Genomic DNA, 25,700 nt, shown 5'->3' on the forward strand with positions numbered 1-25,700 from the left:
CTATAGGGTGGGTGATCCTAAAATCTTCTATTGCGGACAGGACTGCCTGTTGGTCAGAGTAGACAGTTAAGATACCGACCGGCAAAGTGAAGATGGTGCGAATTGCTAAAAGAAGGCAAATAGTTCTGGAGTAAAAATTGAGGCTAGAGCAGGTAAAGTTTCGGAACGGGAAAGGTCTGGAAAGACAGCTCCCAATCCATCGCAAGCATCGGATTTGGAGCCGTCCGTGAATACTGGTACAAATGTAGTATGACTAGCTGTGTGGGAGAGGAAAAACTGTCGAGCAGTTCGCGCCGAGATACTGGCAGAAGTGTGTATTTGGGAACTCCCACGGTGTGATGGGGGGTTGTTGGTGGTAGTCGAGTGTTCAATTGCCAATTGGTCACAGGTAAAGGAAAAAACATTACCCGTGAAGGTTGATTTTATTACAAAGTTTACACTAGTCATGAAAACTATAAAACATATAAAAAAAATGTTTTTGTGTGTATATGCGTATTTCTAGATGCTTCGTAGTGTAAATGACATTGGTGTGTTGGTGTGTGTGGTGTATAATGTGTGTGTGAATAGTGTAAAAGGATATTGACGAACAGTTGAAAATAAGCAATTAATTGTAAACATAAATAACGAGGACGCAACGATAAAACATATTAACGGTAAAAATGTCTGTGCTGCCGCACCACATTTTCTCTCAGTCATCGAGGGGAGAGCGCGCGTCCCCTTGTAGGGGTGACTGCTACAATACTCCCCCCTAGTGACGAGGAAGGAGGAACGAAATCTTCCTGGTGCGGGGGCGTTGTGGCACGGATGGTGATGACTCGGTGTCAGAGATCTGGGGCGCCTGGTATGCCAACAGGTATGCCGGCTTGACTTTGTCTATCGAGACCGCGTCCTGGGAACCATGTCTGTCGACCGTGACAGTCTTTCTGGTCCGTCTCAGGACGCGGTAGGGTCCTTGGTAGGGCTGCTGCAGGGGCCGCCGGACGGCATCCACGCGCACGAAGACGTGGGTGCAAGTGTCGAGGTCCTGGTTGACGAAGGTCTTCTTCGGGGAAGAGCGAGGCTGCACCGGCTGAAGGCTCCTCATGGCACCTTTAAGGCGGGCGGCGAAGTCCTGGACGCCGCAGGGGGTGGTGTCAGGTGTGGGCGCTAGAAGTTCGCCTGGGAGTCGGAGGTTGGTGCCGTAGACTAGTTCAGCCGAGGAGTGGTGCAAGTCTTCCTTCAGGGAGGACCTGATGCCGAAGAGGACCAAGGGAAGGGCCAAGGACCAGTTGTCGCGTTGGGTGGAGGCCATGAGGGAGGATTTCAGCTGGCGATGGAAGCGCTCGACTATGCCGTTAGCCTGCGGGTGATAACTTGAAGTTCTGTAGCGGCGGATGCCCAGGAGGGTCATAACTTTGTTCCACACGTTAGCCTCAAACTGGCCGCCGCGGTCTGAGATGAGGCTGAGAGGGACGCCGAACCTGGAGACCCAAGTAGCGATGAAGGCGTGGGCGACGGTGTCCGTAATGATGTCAGCGATGGGAGCGGCCTCGGGCCAGCGTGTGAAACGATCCACGCAGGTGAGGATGTAGCGGTGACCTGCGGAGGGTGGCAGGGGACCGACAAGGTCTATGTGGACGTGGTCGAACCTCTCCGTGACGGGCGTGAAGGTGCCGGGCGGAGAGTGAGTATGTCGCGTCACCTTGGAGGCTTGACAGTCAGTGCAGGTGCGGGTCCACAGTCTGACGTCTTTGTTGATTCCCTCCCAGATTAAACAAGACGTCATCATGCGATGCGAGGCTCGGATGCCAGGGTGAGAGAGGTCGTGAAGCTGACGGAAGGCCTGGTAGCGCTGTCGCTGTGGCATGTAGGGACGGACGGTGGCCGTGGACACGTCAGCGTAGAGAGCGACCTTGGTGCCTGGGAGTGTGATTCTCTTCATTTGAAGTGCCGGGTGGTCCAGTACGTTCTCCAGCTCTGCGTCGCCGGTGTGATCGGCAGCCATGGCCGCGTAATCAAGTGAAGATGACGTCACAGCGGTAATTTTGCGGGAGAGGGCCTCCGCTGGAGCATTGTGTGCTCCTTTGATGTACCGGTGAACACATGGAAACGACGGCCTTCAAAGAAGTAGCGGAAACGCTTGACAGCCTTGAAGATGGCGGGAAGTTCCCGGTCATAAGCACTGTACTTGGGGTCAGGCTTGGTGAGGTTACGAGAGAAGAAGGCAGTCGGCTTCCAGGCTTTGTCGACGAGCTGTTGTAGGACAGCACTAGTCCCAGTGTTGGAGGCGTCTGTCGCTATGGAGATCTCCGCGTCATGGGCAGGAAAGGACAACATGACTATGTCGCTGAGGGCCTTCTTAGCCGCGAGGAAGGCGGTATCAGCGTCCGGAGTCCAGACAAGAGTGACAGACTGGCCACGCTTGCGGGGTTTCACCATGGCGTAGAGTGGCTGGAGCAAGAGGCAGCAGTGCGGGACGAAGCGGTTGTAGAAGTTAACCATACCCAGGAATTCCTTGAGTTGACGCTGGGTGGACGGCTTCGGGAACTGCTGGATGGCTTCAGTCCTCGAGTGGAGTGGAGCGATGCCTTCTGAAGTAACAGTGTTGCCAAGGAAGGTGAGGGAAGTAACACCGACCACTATGTTGCACTAACGCTCCCCCTTGAAGTTTGACGCCTTGTATGTGCATGGGGCGGCACACTTCAAGGCCTTGTTGTTGAAGTTGTGCTGGTACCAACAGAGTCCTGGGCTCCTCGAACGGGAACGGCGCTGGCGTCGGTGAGGAGTGGAGGAACGAGACTGGTGGCGGTCCTGGAGCTGCTTCTGGAGATAGGTGACCTCCGTCGTGAGTAGGGAAACTTGTTTGATGAGTTGACCAAGCTGAGTGGTGTCCCGGGATGCGACGGAAGACACTGAAGAAGCTAGAGGTCCAGGTAGAATTGCCATGAAGTCGTCTGCTAACTTGGCGATGGCGATGGGCTTCAGGTCGTCCGCGACGCTGAAGAGGCTGCGCTGAATAGCAGGAGGCAGACGTTTATAAAACAGGAGGTCTGTCGGTTTTTCATCGCCCAACTCTTCTTTGGAGAGAAGTTCTTACAGGCGGGTGGCAATAGAAGACTGAAGGCGTTTGAGTAGGGCAGTCTTCAGGTCTTCATAGGGTTGGTTGGAGTTGGGAGCTGAGGAGATGGCGTCGGAGACTTGTGGGAGGACGTCGGGAGGCAGAAGGCTAACAGCGTGAGTGAATTGAGTGAGGCTGTTAGTGATTTTGGATGCCTTGAATCCGCACTCCAAAATCGAGAACCACATAGACGGGTCCTGTGAGCAGAAAGGTGGTGCTCTGAAGGACACCGCCGTTGCAGTGGAAGGGTTGCCGTCGTCAGGCATTGTGGAGACGAACGGCGTGGAACAGATTGGCAAAGGCGCTGGCGTAAACGGGCCAGGGGCCACGGCAGTCCGTGAGAGCGTCGAACGAATTTCCGTTGTAAAAACGCTGGCTGGTACGGGCTAGGGGCCACAGCAGTTCGTGACGAGTGAGGGGCGCTAGCGCGTGCCAGGGGCCACAGTGGCTCAGGGAGCGAACCACAGAGTGTCCAAGAAGGCACTGTAACACAACACTGCACACATAGCTGGTAAGATTGTGACACTGTAACTGTTGATGGGAACTCACTGCACTGAACACAGGTGGGAGCACTATGCACTGTAGGTAAGTAATCCACAGGAGAGTAAAGTAATCCAAAAGGGCAGTAAGTAATCCACAGGGCAGTAAGTAATCCACAGGGCAGTAAGTAATCCACAGGGCGGTGAGTAATCCAGTGGGTAGTGTCACACTGTGTTTGCGTGTCTCAGTAGGTAATGTCACACGGTGTACACGAGCTCACTCGCCGTACCAGCGGTGGGGCAAGGAGGGGTGGGGGTGGGGGGGTGAGCGCTGGGAGGAATGCCAGAGGGGCGCGTGGTGTGACGCGGAAAGCAGCTCAGGGGGCACAGAAGGTGCCTGGGGGGCACTGAGGGTGCCTGAAGGGGGGCACAGAGGGTGCCTGGAGGGGAGGGGCACAGAGGGTGCCTGGAGGGGGGCACAGGGGGTGCCTGGAGGGGAGGCACAGAGGGTGCCTGGAGGGGGAGAAGAGAGGGTGCCGGGGGGCACAGAGGGTGCCGGGGAGGGTGGGGGAAAACCTTGAAGATGGTTGCTTCACCCAAGGGTGTAATGTTTCTGCCGACCTGAGGCTCAATCTCATGAACCCCAAGGTTGGAGGTGAGACTTATTGCCCCAGTAGGGGGTAGACGAATGGATCAGGTGTCCTGACCCAGGTCCACCGCTCTGTGAGAACCATGCCCTTATTACGGCACAAGTTATAAGCCACCTTGGATCATAGCAACACCACGATGTCACCAATTGTTGGTGGTAGTCGTGTGTTCAATTGCTAATTGGTCACAGGCAAAGGAAAAAACATTACCCGTCAATGTTGATTTTATTACAAAGTTCACACTAGTCATGAAAACAATAAAACATATTTAAAAAAATATTTTTGTGTCTATATGCGTATTTGTAGATGTTACGTAGTGTAAATGACATTGGTGTGTTGGTGTGTGTGGTGTATAATGTGTGTGTGAAAAGTATAACAGGATATTGACGAACAGTTGAAAATTATCAATTAATTGTAAACATAAATAACGAGGACACAACGAAAAAACATGTTGACAATAAAAAAGTATGTGCTGCCGCTTGTAGAGGTAACTGCTACAGGGTATCTGATTAACTGCTATGGGGAAGTTTGGTAGTGGTGAGACGTCCCCAATGACATTCCGGACACGGCGACCAAAGGGGTGAGGTAGGAGAGGTTTGTTTCTATATAATATGTCTACGTAGAGTGCTGTCTATGGCAACGGTAAAGGCAGGGTTGTTAGGTTGGCGTTGTAGTCTGTACCAGTACTTAATTAGAAGTCCGTCTCTATGCAAGTCTAATGCTGGGATCACACATCTGCGATTTCGCTCTGCGACGGTTGGCGATTTTGAAAATGCACGAAATCGTGGGAGCATCGCCATTGTCTCTGCGAGTTTGCCTGTTTCAGCTCACAGCAACATGGCGAGGGAGGGTCGCTCGCCTATACGCACACGAGGACGACAGGCGACGGGACGTTGAGGTGAATCGTGCGTGAATGCGCGCGATTGTACGCAGAGGAGCCCAATTTTGAAAATAAAACCCGTTGCGACGGTTCGGGATGAACACAGGGCCTGGCGACTATGCGCGACCGCCCCTCGTCTAGCCGCTCGACGAAAACGTCGAGGGTGCGTCGCTGTGCGACCCATATAGGCGGGCAACACTATCGCGCTCTCTCTACCATCCATCCCCCACACACCACACATTATATATATATATATATATATATATATATATATATATATATATATATATATATATATATATATATATATATATATATATATATATATATATATACACACACACACACACACACACACACACACACACACACACACACACTAACTATCCAGAAATTATTCTTGGCACCTTGCATATCCCGACGCGCTAAAGCTAAGGTTATTACTTCGGCTGATCAACCTTATAGGTTTTCAATATGGTAAAATAATCCCCATCTGGCAACGCCAGTTGCTTGTGTCGACTCAAATTTGATAGTCGGTTAGTAACGAACACCCAGTGCTTCAAGTAAGTAGTAGCCCGTGCTACCCTCCCTTGCTGTCGCTGATATTGCTTTATTGTTTCTTGCTTCTAATTCAGCAGTTCTTAACCTGGGGGTCGTGATCTCCTGGGAATGAAGTAAGTTGTTTTGAGGAAAGTTGGATTTTATTCCTATGGTGTAAGATTTTCTGCATGTTATACCGTATCTGCAACTTCTGTAATAAATTGTAAGTGGAAAGAGTTTTACAATCTGTAATAACTTGCTAATAAGCTAATGAAGTAGTCAAGAGGGATTGTGAGGGCAACTACCAACTTAGCGGGCGAACGACCGGGGCACTCCTGCCGCCCGCCCGCATCTTGCCGTTCAAAGCCGTTCAACTACCGAGGCACAGCGAACCATCTGCTACACTCCCACTGCTCGTTCGCCTGACGCCGTTCGACGCCTCGGTCGGCTTAACCACCGAGGCTTCTCAACCCGCTGTGGGAGGCGACTTGGCGGGCACCAGCGCCTTCCTTGTCAGACAGCGGCCGAGCCTCGCTCTGAACACTTGATTCTACTAAGGCTCCAGCCCTGCTCTCACTCGGGTTAACTCAGATACCGTGGGCTCGTTCTGGGTGCCTTACCTCTCTCCTCTCCACGCCCTGGACTCCCGTTACTGCTGTGAACCTGACACTCCTTCTCCTCCTGCGCCTCCCTCGTCCACCACGTCTACACCACTTCAAGGACGAAGCTGTGCTGCCTCATCATTGCCACTCTGGACGAGACGCCCCGAAGAGAAAGAAGCCGTGCGACGGGTCATTCCTGAGTCCGGCGTGCTGAAGCCTTCGTGTTGGAGACTTCAGATTGTGAGGCCTGTTTTGGGGTTTTCTACTTTATTTAGAGTAAACTGGTGTCTAACCATTTATCTTGTTTGTTATCCCTTCCGATTACAGCACCCAACACTGGAACCTTGACAGAAATACATTATAATTTTACTGTGTATTCTAGCTAATAATTTTAATGTGTACACTAACTTATAATTTTGCATTTTGTTAAACCAGGCTATTATTTTGCATTTAGGAATAATATTCCATTATTTTGTATTTATGAACAAGTCTATTACTTAGCAGTTAGGAATACTATTTTATTTTGCATTCATGAACACTAGGGTGTTATTTTGCATTTAGGAATACTATCTATTTTTCATTCATGAATACTTGGCTATTATTTAGCAGTTAGGAATAATATGCTATTATTATAAATTCATAAATACTACTATACATTTCAGCGGCAGACAAACGCTGTTTTTCGCAAATATCTCCTAAACGAATCTTTGGATCAGTATGATATTTCAGCACACTACCTATAATACATTACTATATGTCTTAAGTCATGTTGACGCATTCGAACCCAGCACCCTCCCAAACTATTCCTAGCCAAAACTACTCCCCTTCTCATCTCGTTATCCTCCCTATTTCTCCCATCATGTATATGTATAGATAGTATGATTATTAACTAAGAGCATGGCGCAGTTCCATGGAGGCTGATAATTACTGTACAACAGCATGTTTACATACATGTAGTATGTAGAAGGTCCATGTTTGCAGTCCTTATGGTCACCCAAGTGAACACGATGTACTGGCATTACCTGTGATCTGGACCTTCTAGGAAAAGTTATTACTGTTATTACATACTATTCATCATAAAATGTCAACTTGGTCCAGCTAATATAATGTTATTTTGTTGACTTGTCTCTTTCATATTTATATTTTGCCAAAATTATAAACCGCATATATTTTTCCATCTATACATCTGGTTATCATGCGTAATACGTAGTCATTATATATACATATGTACATCGTGTATTATTGTAAATACGATTACATACATTCCACGGGGTGAAGAGGGCAACCAGGAGGGGATACTGCGATATTGGAGTAGGGAAGGAGTGGTGTTTGGGTGGTTCGGGGCGTTGGTGAGGGCTGAGGAGTACCCCCCACGTCCGATTCTGTTTAACACCTTAGATATGATGACTGGATTAGGCTTTAATATCACTCAGTGCCCTAACATAACACATATTGCAACATGGTATATTAGCCATAAATTAGGTCCGGGTGTTAAAGGCAGTGTGCTGAAATATCATACTGATCCAAAGATTCGTTTAGGAGATATTTGCGAAAAACAGCGTTTGTCTGCCGCTGAAATGTATAGTAGGCTATTATTTTGCAGGCGGGCAGGGTAGCGGCGTGTAGCAGGACGGTGTGAGTGCGAGCGTACTGACTGGTGGGTCGCTCGCCAAAGGTTTTTCACACCCTCCCGCTCGCTCGCCGCCATCTCGCTTTCCGAAGCAGCGTCGCTGCCATACGCACGATGTACAAAGTCGCTCGTATATACGCGCGCATACACCGCGACCCCCTGCGTTTGACGAGGGTATCCGAGCGCGTACTGCGATGGTCTCTCGCTTAACCATGCGAATAATCATGCGACTTGGCCAATATCGCAGACTTTCTGCGAACTTTCTGAACATTTCAAAATGTTCGCGCGACGGGCCGGCACACGCAAGCCGCGCGAACTTTATCGCGCGACTATTGCGACTAATCGCATCGACGTCGCTACGATGTCTAGGGTATATGCCGTCCGTCGCAGAGCTAAATTGCGGATGTGTGATCCCAGCATGAGGGTGGCACTCCAGCGTCAACTAGTAAGACTTAATATGGGGGATGATCTAAAAGCACCTGTTGACAGTCGGACTGCATCGTGATGGACTGCATCAAGTGTGTGGAGGCGGGCGGTTGTTTCCGATACATATACTTCGCAGCCGTAAGACAGTCTCGAGCCGGTGAGTGCCTGGTAAAGGTGCGGTCAGAGCCCAATGAAATGCATGACAAAACACGAAAGACACGAAAGAGATCGAGCAATCTCATGAACTGTTTTTAAGACTTTTAGGTGTGGAAGCCATGTGACGCGCCTGTCTAAAATGGGTTCCAGGAACTTGTGTTCTTCCAACACAGGTATTCGTGAACCGCACATGATAAGATCAACGTCTGGATGATGGCCTCTCAGGCGACGGAAGTGCATGGCAACCGATTTAGAAGGAGAGAATCGGAAGCCATGTTCCTCTGCCGATCTGGATGCCCTGTCGATAGCATGTTGCAGTCTTCGCTCTGTGGTGGACATCCGAGACGCCGAGCACCAGATTGCCAGGTCTTCAACATCAGAGAGCGATTTTATAATACCATTTATAGCAACGGCAAAGAGGGTGACACGCTGGACGCATCCTTGGGGAGCCCCTTCCTGATGTTCATAGGATGGTGAGTAGGACGTATCAACTCTGATGCGGAAGGTCTGTTTACGAAGCTGCTTTAGTATCCTATATCTCAATGTCGTGTCGGAGGCCGTCTCGAGGTAAAAAAAAGATGCACACCATGTGTTGTCTGTCTGCAAACGAGCGGCAGATAGCTGAGCTGACTCGAGACGTACGAGGGCATCCTCCAAAACCCTGACTGGTAAGGAGACAGGTGGCCATTGCTCTTTAGATGGTGTACTAGGCGGAAGTTTACCATCTTCTCAAAGAGTTTACATAGGCAGGATGTTAGAGTAATGGGTCGGTAGCGTATGGGCTGTGAACCATCCTCCCCAGGTTTACGGATGGGAAGTACAATGGCTTTGCGCCATCCACTGGGTATGATGCTGTTTGCAAAACTGAGTTGTATATTTGGAGGAGCAGGGTCATGGTGGTAGAGCTAAGGTGTCGGATCAAGGCAAATGGGATGTTATCGGGACCCGGTGAAGTGTCGTTGCAGAGGGAAAGAGCTGATCGTCGTTCCCGCATAGAGAAGGGAACGTTGTACGTTTCCGTTTTGAGGGATGAAAAGTCTAGCTGGCGTACCTCCTGTTCTTCCAAGTGCCGACGTACTTCGGGAGGTCTAGAGTCCCGCTGAGACACAGCAGCAAATGCACTGGCTATATCGTTCATGAGGAGCGAGGAATGTTACCTGATAAAGGAACTATTACAGAACGGAAGTTTTCCTTTGATAGTTTGTCATCTTTAAACTAATTTGCATTTTGCATGGATTGAATTACTCCATCTACGACCTCAGACGGCAAAGCTTGTGAGAAAATGTAGTTTTCTTTACCGTTGCGTACCTCATAGCTCACACGACCTATGCACCCAATGATTGGTGTCTTCTGCTAAAGCATGACTAAAAATTTGAGGGATGTTGATTTAAACTTTGTATTGCTGCACTCAATTTCCTCCCTTTTTAGTGCACGGGCTACCATTATTTTCACAGCGGTCGAGTTAGGGACCAACTGTGAACGAACAAATGAAATACGCTCATCATCATATAAATGCCTCATGGCATCTTCACACGCACTGAGGAAAGTATGGGCTCTGTACGTATGGTCTTCTCCTGAGTATAATTTGTCTGATGGCGTTTGATGGAGCAATCGCACAAATGGGAAAGACGAAGAGGAGACTGAAAACGAAGCCTCGGTAACAGGTACATCTTTATTATTCTCAGGCTTCATAGTGGCGGTGTGAAGTACTTTACCCGAGCGCGATATCGTTAACGAAAACGTAAGTTTTGAAATTAATGAAGAGCGTCACTGGTGTATGCTTCCTTGCAAAATAATTTTTACTCCCTCCTCCGGGCTGGAGAGATGTCAGATGAACAGGTGAAAGAAGTGTCACAGGAAAATCACACTAATGAGGAGACTAGATCAGGAGTCATGAAACTTGAAACACACACACTCACTCACTCACTCACTCACTCACTCACACACACACACACACACACACACACACACACACACACACACACACAGAGACATATACTTTTACTGATTTCACATGTTAAACAAAAGATATACACAATTCTAGGCTTACTATGCAAATCCTCGTACATTTTTTTTTTACGTGTACGCCTATAGCGCCGGTAGGCTTTTCTTGAGGGGCCTAGATGGTAGTCGGCCCCAGCCCGTCATGGCGCAGGCAAGTGTTTATAGTGGCGCCATCTTCAATATCGTTGAACAGTAATTGCAGTGGTAGTAGTAGTAGTAGTAGTAGTATAGTCTGTTCACTTAAGCTACTATCCATTTCAGAGCCTATGACATACTGTTTTTCGCAGATATCTTTCAAACGAAGACTTGGATCAGCATGGTGCTTTGGCACACATTATTTCACACACTCCGCTAATTTTTGACACTATTGTGCATTGTCAAATGCGCCTAATTATGGCGTTTACTCTTGACTGTGAAGTCAAATACCTGCCTGAGCTACTACGCATTCGAACAGGCGAATCGTGACGTAGTAGTGACGTCTATCCACCCACTGCCTTCACTCCTGGATACCCCTACCCTACTCCCTCCCTCCCCCCTCCTCTCTCTCTCTCTCTCTCTCTCTCTCTCTCTCTCTCTCTCTCTCTCTCTCTCTGAGATGTGAAGGTATGGGCTCATTATGACTTGTCTATTATGGCGGATAACTCTTAATATGGGTTAAATTCTTAAGTATGGGCGGGTGTTCTCTCCACACGACCTTGATTCCTGGTCCAGCGCAACTTGCTGTTGCTTAATGAGTATTGTTGTATGAGGTTTATTCGGCAATTATATAACCATTGAAAGTTGTACGAGTTTTTTTACCCTCCATCTCGTAGGTTACGTTGAACGTATGATGGTGTGAAGGATGTAGCTGACGCTTGATAATGTATAGGAAATCGTTTAAGAGACGGAAAGGAATATGGGTGAAACTGAAGCGGGAATTCATTGCAGAGAAAATGTTAAAACGAAATTAAAGTGATAAATATATGAATCATTTATTCTAATGTTAGAAAAAGACTACCATACGATATGGGTTCATGTAGATATGTTAAAAAGTCATTGCAGACATAAATAGACACCAAGTATATATATTGGGTGGATTAATAATATAAATAACTGACCACATATTTTACTTTAATATTGATCACTATCGACAAACAAGTCACCTTCATCATCACTGTCGGTGTTGATGACGACGGGATCTTCACCTTCACGTATGTTGTCAGAGGACCAGTACTCGTCCTCGAAGGCTCTGGCTCGTCGTACTGCTCCTGCCCACACCTCCTTTGTTGCGCACAGCTTGGCTTCTTGTACCCTCACCTGTAGATCTGCCCGGGTGAATCGCTGCAAGGTGGAGCGCACATACCGCTTCATGGCGCCCCACACCTGTTCGATGGCGTTAAGCTCGGGATGTGCAGGTGGTAGTCGGACGACCTCATGTCCCCAGTCACGAATGACATTATCAACTGTGTACTGTGGCTCCGGTCGGTGTCTCCTGCAGAGCTGAAGAAGCTCGGGACGCGTGGCGTGTTGCGGGAAGTGAATTCTGCGGATCGCTAGCCAGTCCATCAACTCTGCTTTGTTGGTGGCGGTGGTGGGACACCGACTCTCCTCTGTCAACTGGCTGTGGTAGGGCGCGTTGTCCAAAACCAATACTGATGGTTCTTCCAGGGCCGGTAGCAGCTGCGACGTAAGCCAGCGAAGGAAGAGGGTGCTGTTCATTTCCCGTGGTAGTCACCGGTTTTGTTTTTGCAGGAAGCACAAAAATGACTCGCTTACAAAACCGTCGACTGTACCACCTGCTACCACTACAAATCGCTCCCCTTCTCCAGGTGGCACCTGACGACTGTAGGTAGCATTAGTGGCAGGCTGGGATGTGTCTACCCACTCCTTATTGTGCTGCATGCGAGTGGTGAACCATGTCTCATCCACGTAAACTACTTCTCTTCCCTCCCTCCGATGTCGCTGAAGTGCTCGGAGAGCCTCAACACGGCGGCACACGACATCTAGCGACTCCTTCCTTAGGTACACTTTCCGCTGTGATGTTCTGTAGCGGAATCCCATGTTGTGCAGCACTCGCCACATCGTAGTTTCTGAGGTTTCACTTGGGATAATACATGCCGTCTTCAAGCTTTCAGTCAGGGTGCCAATAGTAACCGTTTCTTTTGCTGCAAACTTGGCATGTATATGGCGGCGAATGGCACCAGAAGTAAAACTGTCAAAAACAAGTGGTGTGGCAGGGGGCGGCGGTGAGTGTGGCGGTGTCACAGGGGGAGTAGCTGTCCCGCGCTGTGCAGTATCTGGCCGAGAACGTGTGCTCAGTTGAACCAGCAAGCGCACTGCATTTGCGGTCATTCCCATGACCTCTGCAACACGATCATAAGGCCTGTTGGGGAAAGGAAATCATATTAGATAGCATGTTCGAAATTTTCATGTTTAACCATTTCTTTAACCAGGACAACAATCCAAATGATATTCCACACAGTCTGAATGTTCACTTTTATTGTCATGGGTAACTGTAAAATATAGTGACTTTTATTTGTAACTACGGAATACAAATTTTGATTCATTACTTACCTATTCAAACTTATCCTCAATTTATTTTCAATATTCTCTTGATTAAAGACTTGAAAGAGTCGTTGTACGATGGCTCCTTTGCACCCACGGGAACATCGCTGCAAGCTGGCCACGGTTCACAGCGATGAAATACTCCTTCCTCCACAGGATGTGGGTATCAGCAGTCTATCGGCCGCATGCCCGTTACTTACCATGTTACCTTCTTCGCTCACCAAATACGGTGTAACAGTGAAACAAGCAAGAGCATCGATTACGATTGTTTGCATAAACAATCCAACTACACTCGGCATATAATTTTTATTTCTCTGCCATTAATTCCTCATACTTGTGCATGGATTCATATACTGTGTAGCCAAGAGAGAGAGAGAGAGAGAGAGAGAGAGAGAGAGAGAGAGAGAGAGAGAGAGAGAGAGGAGGGGGGAAAGGGAGGGGGGGGGAACTGAGAGAGTAACGGAGGCATGGAGGAGAAAGAGGTAGGGGGATAAGGAGAAGGGTAGGAGGGAAGGGAAGGGAGCGGTAGGAGTAGGGGTATCCAGGAGTGAAGGCAGTGGGTGGATAGACGTCACTACTACGTCACGATTCGCCTGTTCGAATGCGTAGTAGCTCAGGCAGGTATTTGACTTCACAGTCAAGAGTAAACGCCATAATTAGGCGCATTTGACAATGCACAATAGTGTCAAAAATTAGCGGAGTGTGTCAAATAATGTGTGCCAAAGCACCATGCTGATCCAAGTCTTCGTTTGAAAGATATCTGCGAAAAACAGTATGTCATAGGCTCTGAAATGGATAGTAGATTCCTGGCGCTTGCAGCTGATTGGCTGCACCACTGTCCCGCTAACACTCGTGTCGGACCACATCTTGCATGCTCGAGTGAGACATGTTTCTTTATTATATGCCATAGCTCACCTCATATACGAGCTAGCCAGTTTTGGTTGACACCGTCAGACTCAGCAGTGACTGTAGAATCAAGATGTTTCGTAAAAACTCGACAAAACAAAAAAGAGAATGGCATTACGATGAGCTGAACCGTGAAGATGTTAAAAAAAAATTTTATAACATGTTTTACTTGTGCTCACTGTTTTCAACAGTTGTTCATTGACTGAAGAAATATATTATTACATGACGTAGGAAAATCTCTCATGAACACGATAGTGTGATCAGAATGCAGATAAAGCTCCACATATTGAAAACACAGAGTTATTATTAGCAACATGTCACTTGCCGCAGCCATCACGGCGCGCGAGACACAGAGTGTGGAGGCAGAGTGAAGTTAGACACTAAACAACTACTGATCCCCTGCTCTGTTGGTGTGCTGGTGGCACATATCATTTTCAAAGAATATCAGAGTATCACATGTAAGTGGTATTGTCAGTGATATGTATTTTCGTGCTCTAGAACACTTACTTTAAGGAAATTATTGCTCCGTTTTGGTTATTTGCAGCGATACTTTCACACATAAAAGGTGTTCAAGAGGATAGAATACTTAGTGTGTCCTTATTTATTTACAAAGAAGGAAAAACAAAGTCACAGTTTCATATCATATATATATATATATATATATATATATATATATATATATATATATATATAGATATATATATATATATATATATATATATTCCTTATGATTTTACTCGGAAGATAATGGCATGTTACATAAATTCAATATATAGATATATATATATATATATATATATATATATATATATATATATATATATATATATATATATTCCTTATGATTTTACTCGGAAGATAATGGCATGTTACATAAATTCATCGTCAGTTTCCTCCTCATCAATGCATACAACAAAACTTTGATAAATTGGGGCCCAGGACACAGTTTTGGGGTCGGAAGTTGGTAAATATAAAAGGCTGAGTACGACAATCTGGCGTTGGTAGGGGAAACGGGGCAGCAGCAACACAGCGGGAACCTTCCAGAACGATCGCATTGCGCTCCCATTAAAAAATAAAGTTGGTTTCAAAATATGCCTATTGTTTTGTTGCTTGAATACATTATGTAAATCGAAAGATATCAACCTATTACTTGTTATTATTTGTGAACAGACTATAGTAGTAGTAATGATTATAGGGTGAGATAGTTGCCCCCAAAAATATTATAAACCATTCATATAAAGTTTGTAGAAAACTTAATTACAATGAGTGAACTGAGAAAACTAATAAACTCTCAGTAAGAAATTTCAATACACAATGTAAGTGCATTTTTTGTAAGAATAACAATTGTATTGTGGGTAACGGGAGGGGGATGGGAGGGATTATGGCGATAAGTCTTTCACTGGGTATAATAATAATAATAATAAAAATATACGGTTTATTTAGGGATGAGCAGCTCGAGAGCTGAAAATATACATATTATATATGGAGATAATTAAAATTACAAACTTAAAATTAACTTAGGAGTAGAGTGTGTATGTGTTGAGGATTCCCACTATTGTCGGTATTGCACTTTTCTTGTACCTGTCTGTGCGCGCACGTATGGGGAGCAGCTTGTTGTGGTGTCGGACATTATAGCGGGGAGGGGGAGCTACCGGGGGGAGCAGGTTCCTGTGTCGTGGGTGGTGGAGGTGTTGGTGGCGGGCCTGAAGGGTGGTGAGGTGTAGGGCGGAGAGGGCCTCCTGGTAGGTGGTGTAGCCGGTCCCCAGGATTAGCCGCACCGCCCTTTTCTGCACCCGCTCGAGTTGATGGCGTTGAGTGGCGTTGAGGGAAGATGACCAAGCTGGGGACGCGTATGTGAGCCGAGGGAGTATGAAGGTGGAGTAGAAACTCGCCAGCTCACGCGCGGGTGTCCCCAGTTTCTTCAGTCTTCGGAGGAGTTGTAGTTGGTAGGTGGCTGACTTTGTGAGGGAGCTGACGTGTTGGCCCCACGTCAGTTTGTTGTCAATTGTGAGGCCGAGAAGCTTGAAAGACTGTACCACCTGGAGGGGACGGCCGTCGATGGAGACACAGGGAGGGGTGAGGGTGTCTGAGGAGGTGTGGAGATGCATCATTGTAGTCTTGTTGGTGTTTAGGGTGACTTTGTTGTCGGTTGTCCAAGTGTAGAGGCGGTCAAGGAGGAGCTGGAGGTGGCTGTAATCCGGGTTGTCATTGTTGATGGTGGTAGCGAGGGTGGTGTCGTCCACATATTTCCACCGAGCACTGGTGTCCGTCATGGCGTCGTTTACAAGCATCAGGAAGCAGAATGGACCCATCCTGGTCCCCTGAGGGACCCCACAGGTGAGGTGCTGAGGGGGGGAGGTCGCTCCCTGATGCCTTACGACCTGACTCCTGCGGGAGAGGAAGTTAGAGAGCCAGGACACCAGGCTGGGGTGAAGCTGGAGGCTGATAGCCTTGGTGATGACGGTGGTGTGGTGAACGAGGTCGAAGGCTTTCCGGAAGTCTACGAAGGTGAGGGCCACTGATGTTTTGCGTTTCTAAAGGTTCCTGTAGACGTAATCGAGGAGGTCAATGAGGCAGTGAGTGGTGGAGGAGGACTTGATGTTCCCAAATTGCTGTTCGTCCATGAGGGGGGCGAGGTGAGTATAGGCCCATCTGAAGATGAAGCCTTCACAGAGCAGGCTGGGGATCGGGGTGATGGCGATGGGCCTGTAGTCGCTGAGGGACTGAGGTGAGCTTGTTTTGGGGACGTGGGTAACGTAGGCTGTCTTCCAGTCTGCGGGACACTGACTTTGATGGAGAGAGGCGTTGAAGATGGAGCACAGAGGAGTGGCTAATTCAGTGGAGAATTATTGGTAAAGTTTGATAGGGAGGTCAGCTGGAGTAGTGGAGCGTCTCGATTTGAGCTTGAGTAGCGCGTTGGCAACCTCGTACTCTTGAACTAAAGGGAGTGGTGCAGGTGTGGGTAGATAGGCGGGGAGTGAGGTGAGGTCTAGGCTGGGCAGGGACTGGCAGATGTCGGCGAAGTGGGTGTTAATTACCTCAGCTGCTTCCGGGGCGGGCAGGTGGGCCACACCCGGAATGGAGGCGGTGGTCTTGTTTAATCCACACAGGTCACGGATCTTTGAGCACCACCTGCTGATGTTTTCCTGCTTGAGCTTGTGTATCTTGTTGGGGTAATATGTAAATTTTGCTGCCTTGATTTCCCGTATCACTTTGTTCCGGAGATGCTTGAAGAGGGAGGGGTTGGTGAAGAATGCTGAGTTGCGTTGCTGCATGAGGCGCTTAATCCTGGGTGTGATCCAAGGGGCATCTGATGGGTGGGTGCGCAGAGATTTTTCTGGGAAGAAGTGATGGTGTGCTATGGTGATGGTTTGCTGGTAGTTACTCCACTTGTCTTCAACGTCCTCAACAGTGAGCACCTCAGTCCAGGGGTACCGTGTGATCCACTGACCAAATTGGCGCACTGCTGAGTTCGTCACGGGTCTGTAGGTCTTGGCAACAGTGCGTGCTGGGCGTGAGGTGGAAGGCGCCGGCGACCACACAATGCCTGAGAATGGAGGCGTGGTTACTGCGTCCCATGGGAGGGAGTGGCTGAGGGGGGAGGTGGTGCTGGGTGAGGTCGGTGAGGATGAGGTCAAGTGTGTTTCTCCCATGAGTAGGAAAATCCACTACCTGAGTGAGGTTCAGCTGCTCTTCTATTTTACTGGTGTTGAGTTGATTAAAATCACCACAAATTACCACTTTTGCAGAGGGGAATCTTGATCGGAGGTCATCCATGTTGTCGATGATGTGTGATGAGCTGGTTGGCCGTGGCGGCGTGAGGAGGGTGGTAGACCAGACAGAGGATGATTGAGGCAGCGAGGGGGGGGTGAGCCTCGCCCACAGGGCTTCCACACTCTCTGGGGGGTCCACAGGGAGGAGGGTGGAGTGAAGGTCAGAGCGGCAGTACAACACTAATCCTCCACCACGTTTACCTGTCCTGAGGCGGTGAAATAGTTGGTAACCCGTGATGTTGCAGGTTTCAGGGGTTATTTGCCAGGCTTCTGTTATGGCTGCTACATCAACACTGGTGGTGTTGATGGTGGTGATGACTTCGTCCAGTTTGTTATTGAGGGATGTCACGTTGGAGAGTAATATTGAGGGCAAGTCATACCACAGTCGAGGCACTTCAAGATGTTTGTGAGGCTTGTCTTGTTTGGGGGCTGCTTTCTTCCTTGAGGTGGTGATCACTGGTATTTGTTTTTTGACTGACTTGCCTTGTCTTGTGCTGCGGTTCCGAAAAAGGTGAAGAGCTTTGAGTTTCACTATCGTATTCACTTCTGGGTAGTTGGCACTGCGTCGTAAGCGATAGAGAGCCCGACTCGGGTAGAACAGTCTCGGTGCACAAGTCTTCACTATTCACTAAGAAGCTCTTAAAGTAAGGGACGGGGAGGGAAGGCCAACACGCTGACCCAGGCTGCTCACGGGAGCGCCACGGACACGTCCTGCCTCGTCGAGGTCAGAGGTGTGTGTGAAAGGTGGTGTCATGGTAGTGTGCTGATTAAGGGGGGGGGGTAGGTCTTTCATTGTGAGCAGAGGGTTAGTGTGATGACAGATGTACGATGCTTATCAAATATGTGCGAGTCCCACTTTGAAGAAAAAAAGATCATTTACTTGGGATTTCACGTATTAATTTTCATCAATACAAATATGAACACCAAGGCTTACATCTTTAGCTCTAGTCACAATGGCGGATATAAAAAAAAATGTGTCGCCAAACTCACTCACTCCTACGCCCCATGAATTATGTCACACGGTCAGTACGGTTATTTTTTTTACTGAGGAGGCACAAGAACGTCGGATGAGACCAAGATAGCGCGAGGAAAAGGCCACTATATGTTGAAGACATGTGGCCGTGTAGGTCCAGCTACTCAGGAGGAACAGGAACGTCGGATGAGACCAAGATGGCGCTAGGAAAAGGCCACCATATGCTGAAGACGTGTCACCGTGTAGATCCAGAGGTGAGAATGTATTCCAGCAGGAGACAGGATACACCAGGAGAGACGAGTTGACTGGGTGACTAAACCAGACAGCCGCCACTCCTGGATAATGACGAGACGCCGAAGCTAGAATAGTCTGCCAGGCAACCCTTAGTCACTCACCCATACACCCCAGGCCAACACCTAAAGTTCACTCACACAGCCTTTGCCACATTGTACCCCATCCCACCTGCTGCCACCAATGGAATAGGTTGTTAATGTGTCGTCTCGAGAACGTGGTAGCGTAAAGAGGGACCGCGGCCGGACGATTCACTGTGGGTATACTTTTCTTGTGGACTATTGGCATGGAGGCTGTGAAGTCACTTGAAACACAGTGTTGGTAGCACGTTTGTCTATTTGGCTCACTTTGAGATACACAAAGTGTTTGTGTCAAGTGTAGAATGGGTGTGTGACCAGGAAGGCGCAGGTGAAATGGACGGGAGCTGACCAGCGAGGTGAGGTAGCTCCTCTTACGGACTCCCAAGTTCTGGCTGCCTGCTGGTAATGTATCTCTTCACCAGGAGAGGTATGCTAGCAGTGTTGCCAATGTAGTGTAGGAGTGTTGGACGTGTTTCCAAACGATGCCACTCTTCATTAAGTATAAGGGCCATAAGCACAAACAAGCTCTTCGAAACAAGTGCTCCTAATCGTTGCTATATACATTGAATATAATGGCCCTAAATATATCAGACTTACACAGACAAGCACACACATGCATACACATAAGTATTTGCATATATACATACATACATGCATACATATATACATACATACATACATATGCACGATAACAGAGTCAAGATCGACTCTACTTTAAAATTCATATAGGCAAAGAAATTTACATAGTTGGTAGAGTCATAGAGATAAACAGCTCATATGTAGTTAGTGATACAATGACAATGAAATCTTAGCCGGATGGTGAAAAAATATGAGGAGTTAAGGTCGTGGATACGAAAGCAAGTGATGTCGTTGCGTACGTAGACGCAACATCCCGCTTCTGATGTAAGACAGAGATAGGAGGAGAAAACAGAGTAGGGATTACTGTCTTTAGCCTATGAGACCTGATTTTCGGTTAGGAAGAAAAGGTGAGGTTAAGAGGAGGAGAGATGGTGTTCCACAGAATGGAACTTAGAGTAAAGACTTCATGGAAATGTTGCAAACGTTGATGAAGAAAAAGTTCAAAGAGTTCTCAGGACACTATTTTGTGGTCGGCGCAAAAAAAAGGAGTCCGATCTGCGTTGGGGAAACGTTTTCGGTTTCTATATTGGTAATTCATTAGTGAAGTTGGAGTGCTTCCTTATTTCATCGCTTTCCATGACTTTTATGGGGTGAGTATTAGACAAATAGTTATTCAAATTCGTTGCGGAGTATCTGTTGAGGAAATCTAGATATTTATGAGTGTCGATCCGTTGGTACCAATTGTCTTCGCAGGATAATGAGATATTGCTGCAATCAATGCGTGTCGAACCAGCGACTATTTCATGAAACTATATCGAGGCCTATTACGAGCTTAGTCCGTGAACGCCTCTTTCTGCCATATAGGGACGTGGCATGCTTCTTGGACATTGGTTTTCCTTAGAGGTATGTTGGCACAAGCCGGCCTGAGCGGGGACCAAGGTGACGCCAAGATAACTCTTACCTGGAAAGAAAATTTATTGATCCTGTCCAGAGTGGCTTAGATTGTGAAAAAGTAACTGCATGGTGGCTCGCTTGGAGGGCTCGTCGGGGGTGGAGGTTTCGGGTGGGTGAGGCAACGCGTCACCTGAGTTCTTACCTCTGTCACTCGTTCTACTTTATGAATATTTCATGTTTGTTACCCTTGTCATGCAACTCCTTTCTATTTGCTTTATTCCATCAATGACTCCAAATCACTCTCATTCCCATTCACCCTTCAGGACCGCCGGATCCCCTCAAGAATTGCTCTGTGCTGAACGAGAGTACTGAAGCTGTTCAAGTGAGTTGTGACGAAGGATATGACGGAGGGAGGCCACAGAGCTTCGTGATGGAAGTATACGAGACGGAGGGACACAAACTAAAGGTATGTGGATATAACGTTGGGGTGACTTTCTAGAAAATTAATCACTTCAAGGAGAGTTTCAATTTTGATGCTTGAAATATTTAACTATAGTTAAGTAATTATGAGAACATAAGAACATAAGAACGTAGGAGTCTGCAAGAGGCCGGTAAACCTGTACGAGGCAGCTCCTTTAAACCTAAGTTTCCGTGTATCTAACCCTACCTAATATCGCTGTCAATGAATTTATCTAATTATTTTTTTAATGTGACAATTGTATTGGCACTCACCACGTAACTGCTAAGCCTATTCCACTCATTCACCACCCTGTTAGTAAACCAATTTTTGCCTATGTCCCTGTTGAATCTGAATTTATCCAGTTTAAACCCATTACTTCGTGTCCTACCCGGTTCCAACAAAACCTTATGAATATCCCCCTTATTAAAGCCCTTCATCCATTTATAAACATCGATCATGTCTCCACTCACCCTTCGCCTTTCTAGAGAATGCAAGTTTAACTGTTTGTCTTTCCTCGTATGGCAAGTTTCTCAACCCTTGAATCATCTTAGTCATCCTCCTCTGCACCGATTCTAACATTTTGATATCCATTCTATAGTAAGGTGACCAGAACTGAACCGCATAGTCAAGATGAGGTCTAACTAATGCTAAATATAGTTTGAGGAAGACTTCGGCGCTTCTGTTGCTTACGCTCCTTGAAATAAATCCCAGTACCCTATTTACTCGATTTCTAGCTTGAATGCATTGTGCCCTTGGACGGAGATCATAGCTCACTAAGACCCCTAAATCCCTCTAGCACCCAGACCTGCTTATGAGAGTGTCATTTAAGCAATAGTTATGTGAAGGGTTGTTCCTACTACACTCAGAATACTGCAGTTCCTTACATTGAACGCCATTTGCCATTTATTCGCCCAGTCATACAATCTGTTTAGTTCATCCTAGAGAATACTAGCGTCCTGATCCGACTCAATTACTCTACCGATCTTGGTATCATCTGCAAACTTACTGACATCACTACTAATTCCTGTATCTAAGTCATTGATATAAATAATAAACAAAAGTGGACCTAATACCGAACCTTGTGGGACCCCACTCGTAACACATCCCCAGTCAGATCTTTTACCATTGATTTGCACTCTTTGCTTCCTATTGCTAAGCCACGCCGTGACCCAGTTCAAAACTTTTCCCTCTACTCCGTGAGCCTGTAATTTAAGCAATAGTTTAATACATCTTGTTGCAAAAGGATGAAGGGACCTTGCTAATGTATGACCATATGGATTTAGAGTAATGACGACAATGATACTATTATGGTTGTTATATTTACTGTGCACATCTCTCTCTCTCTCTCTCTCTCTATATATATATATATATATATATATATATATATATATATATATATATATATGTGTGTGTGTGTGTGTGTGTGTGTGTGTATTAGGGTGGCTTGAGAAATGAGTATTGATTTTTTTTTTCTTCAAACAAATTTGTAATAGCGGGAATATTATGCCTTTTATTCATGTATTTAAGCATACAAATTTTCTTTTATGTACAATAATATTTTCAGGTGCCCCAACCATCTTGAAATAATAAAAAAATGAGGCAAACTTGTATATTTAGAAGAAATTAGGATTTCAGTTGTGTGAAAGCATGCAAATCGACATTAATTGCAAGACAATAAAGATTACAAAAGTCAGGCAAACCTTGAGATAGCGCATAGTTGTGGCATGGAGCCAGTAATAATCAACAATGCGGGGGTACTTCATTTTAGTGAGTTGTTTCCTGGATGGGACTTTGCATAGGTCCTTTTTTTTTTCTTTTTTTTTTTTTTTTACAGCAGAGGAGACAGTGCAAGGGCGTAAAAAAAAAAAACAATAATGAAAAAAAAAGCCCGCTACTTACTGCTCCTAAATAGAGTGGCCAAAAAGACAAATCAATTTCGGGAGGAGAGGTGTCCTAATACCCTCCTCTTGAAAAAGTTCAGGTCGTAGGCAGGAGGAAATACAGATGAGGGAAGATCGTTCCAGAGTTTACCAGCGTTAGGGATGAAAGAGTGAAGATGCTGGTTAACTCTTGCATAAGGGGTTTGGACAGTATAGGGATGACCTTCATCGGAAAGTCGTGTGAGGCGAGGCCGCAGGAGGAGAGGAGGCATGCAGTTAGCAAGTTCAGAAGAGCAGTCAGCGAGAAAATATCGATAGAAGATAGAAAGAGAGGCAACATCGCGACGGAATTTAAGAGGTAGAAGACTACCAGTAAGAGGAGGAGAGCTGATGAGACGAAGAGCCTTAGACTCCACTCTGTCCAGAAGAGCTGTGTGAGTGGAGCCCCCCCCACACGTGAGATGCATACTCCATACGAGGGCGGACAAGGCCCCTGTATATGGATAGCAACTGTGCGGGGGAGAAGAACTGGCGGAGACGATATAGAACGCCCAACCTCGAGTAAGCTGATTTAGTGAGAGAGGAGATGTGAAGTTTCCAGTTAAAATTTTGAGTTAAGGATAGACCGAGGATATTTAGTGTTAAAGAAGGTGACAGCTGAGTGTTGTCGAAAAACAGGGGATAGGTGTTTGGAAGATTGTGTCGAGTTGATAGGTGGAGAAATTGAGTTTTTGAGGCACTGAAGATCACATGGTTCCTTCTACCCCAATCGGAAAGGATTGCAAGGTCTGAGGTTAAGCGTTCTGCAGCCTCCTGTCTGGAGTCATGTACTACCTGTTGTGATGGGCTTCTATTGAAAGAAGTTGAATAATGCAGAGTGGAGTCGTCGGCGTATGAGTGGACAGGACAGTTTGTTATGGAAAGAAGATCATTGATGAATAACAGGAAGAGAGTGGGTGATAGGACAGAGCCCTGTGGAGTACCACTGTTGATAGGTTTAGGGGAAGAACATTGACCATCTACCACCTCAGAGATAGAACGGCCGGAAAGGACACTGGAGACAAAGGAACAGAGAGAGGGATAGAATCCGATAGAGGGCAGTTTAGAAAGCAAATACTTGTGCCAGACTCTATCAAAGGCTTTCGATATGTCTAGCGCAACTGAGAAAGTTTCACCGAAACGGCTAAGAGAGGATGACCAAGAGTCAGTTAAGAGAGCAAGAAGATCGCCAGTAGAACGCCCCTTATGGAACCCATATTGGCGATCAGATAGAAGGTTAGAAGTGGAAAGGTGCTTTTGAATCTTCCGGTGTCACAGCCCGTTTCACACACACCCCAGTTCAGAGTTCCCCGGGGGGAAACTTAGACAAGTCTATATTTCCCACGGGGGAATTACGGGACTGGTCTACATTTCCTCCCTTTAGTCTAGAATTCCCCCTCTGAATATCACAATGAAATAAGAAAGAGGGCCAATTTAATATACTTTAATGATTTAAAAACGTATATATGCTGTAGTTAAACTGTAAATGTTTGAAAACAAGTAAATAACTGTATCTAAATACAATTTTCCTTTGACAATACAACTGCACTTATATAAATATAAGAAGTTAATAAATATATCTATATACAAGTTTTTCTTGACGATACAACTGCACTTATTTTTTTTTAATTCAAGACCCAATGGCATTAACCTCTTTCATTTTTAGTACATTTTGCACAAGAACACATGCATCTTCATCAAAGTAACATTTCAAATCCTGTAAGACATTTCTCATGGATAAAAAAAATTCCAGGCACCTTTTCTGGTCTGCATTCAATCATATCTTCTGATAATTTCTGATAAGTACACATGACTGTTGATTCGATTACACCTTGGTATACAAAACACCTTAAACATTCTTTTTCCTTCTCAGACAGAGTTACAGCTACCTCTGACACCACTCCACATGCATCATTTTCATCAGCAGAATTATATATCTTCAAATTTACAGAATGATAAGTGTTTTTAAGTGGCTTTCCTGACTGCAAGTTTTCCAACTTAACTTTAACTTTATCTAAACATCTGGCACTCTCATACGGGCCCAACCATTTGTCGTCAAGTTTTCCACCCATTCTGTGAACATTTTTACTGTTCTTCATTAATACAAGCTGTCCTACTCTCATTTTATTAGTGTGACATGGAATGTTTTGCATCATAATATTGCTTTTGTCTTTTCTGGGCCTTTTCTATATTAGTTTGTACCGCGTTGTGGGCTAAATGCTGCCTATCAACTATTTCTTTTGTAAGGTCTCTTATTGTGTCCACAGTTGTAGTGTTGTCAATGGCACTTGCATTACCTGCAGCATTGAAATCCATATCAACGGGTAGTATAGGATGACGTCCAAACATAACATAGAATGGGGTGAGTTTCGTGCTGTCATGTTGCGCAGTAAGGTAGGCAAACAGGATTCCATCCAAGTGCTGGTCCCAGTCATCGTGGTTTTCATTTACAAATTTTGCAATAGCACGTTCCAGTGTCTGGTTGAAACGTTCCTGTACAGTAAATATAAATTGTTGAAATAATACAACCCTGAATTTTGTGTTTCAAAAATATGATTCATAGATGAATATTGAAATACATTCAAATGCATTCTGCTGATACATACCTGTAATCCGTTTGTCTGTGGATGGTACGCAGATGCAATTCTATGATCTATGTTAAGTTTCTCACAAATTATATCATTCAGATGATTCACAAATTCACGACCTTGATCAGTTATTAGTGTTTCAAAACATCCATATGTGCAGATAGCCCGAATCAGAACACTGGCCACTTCAGCAGCAGATTTACATGGTATTGCTTCAGCAATAGGCCATTTA

At 46.3% G+C, this 25,700-nt stretch overlaps 1 protein-coding gene across 1 annotated transcript in view; it reads left to right on the forward strand.

The window, feature by feature from the left end:
- The window catches only part of LOC126987680 (neural cell adhesion molecule 2-like), a gene marked incomplete at its 5' end in the record, with an annotated part of 163,970 nt that overhangs the window by 78,266 nt on the left and 60,004 nt on the right, over nucleotides 1-25,700 (forward strand). The window contains 1 exon segment of the mRNA XM_050844806.1: nucleotides 20,825-20,967. Within this exon segment, the coding sequence (XP_050700763.1) occupies nucleotides 20,825-20,967 (143 nt within the window).

This window comes from Eriocheir sinensis, chromosome 66, assembly GCF_024679095.1.
Source record: "Eriocheir sinensis breed Jianghai 21 chromosome 66, ASM2467909v1, whole genome shotgun sequence".
Classification (NCBI taxonomy): Eukaryota; Metazoa; Arthropoda; class Malacostraca; order Decapoda; family Varunidae; genus Eriocheir; species Eriocheir sinensis.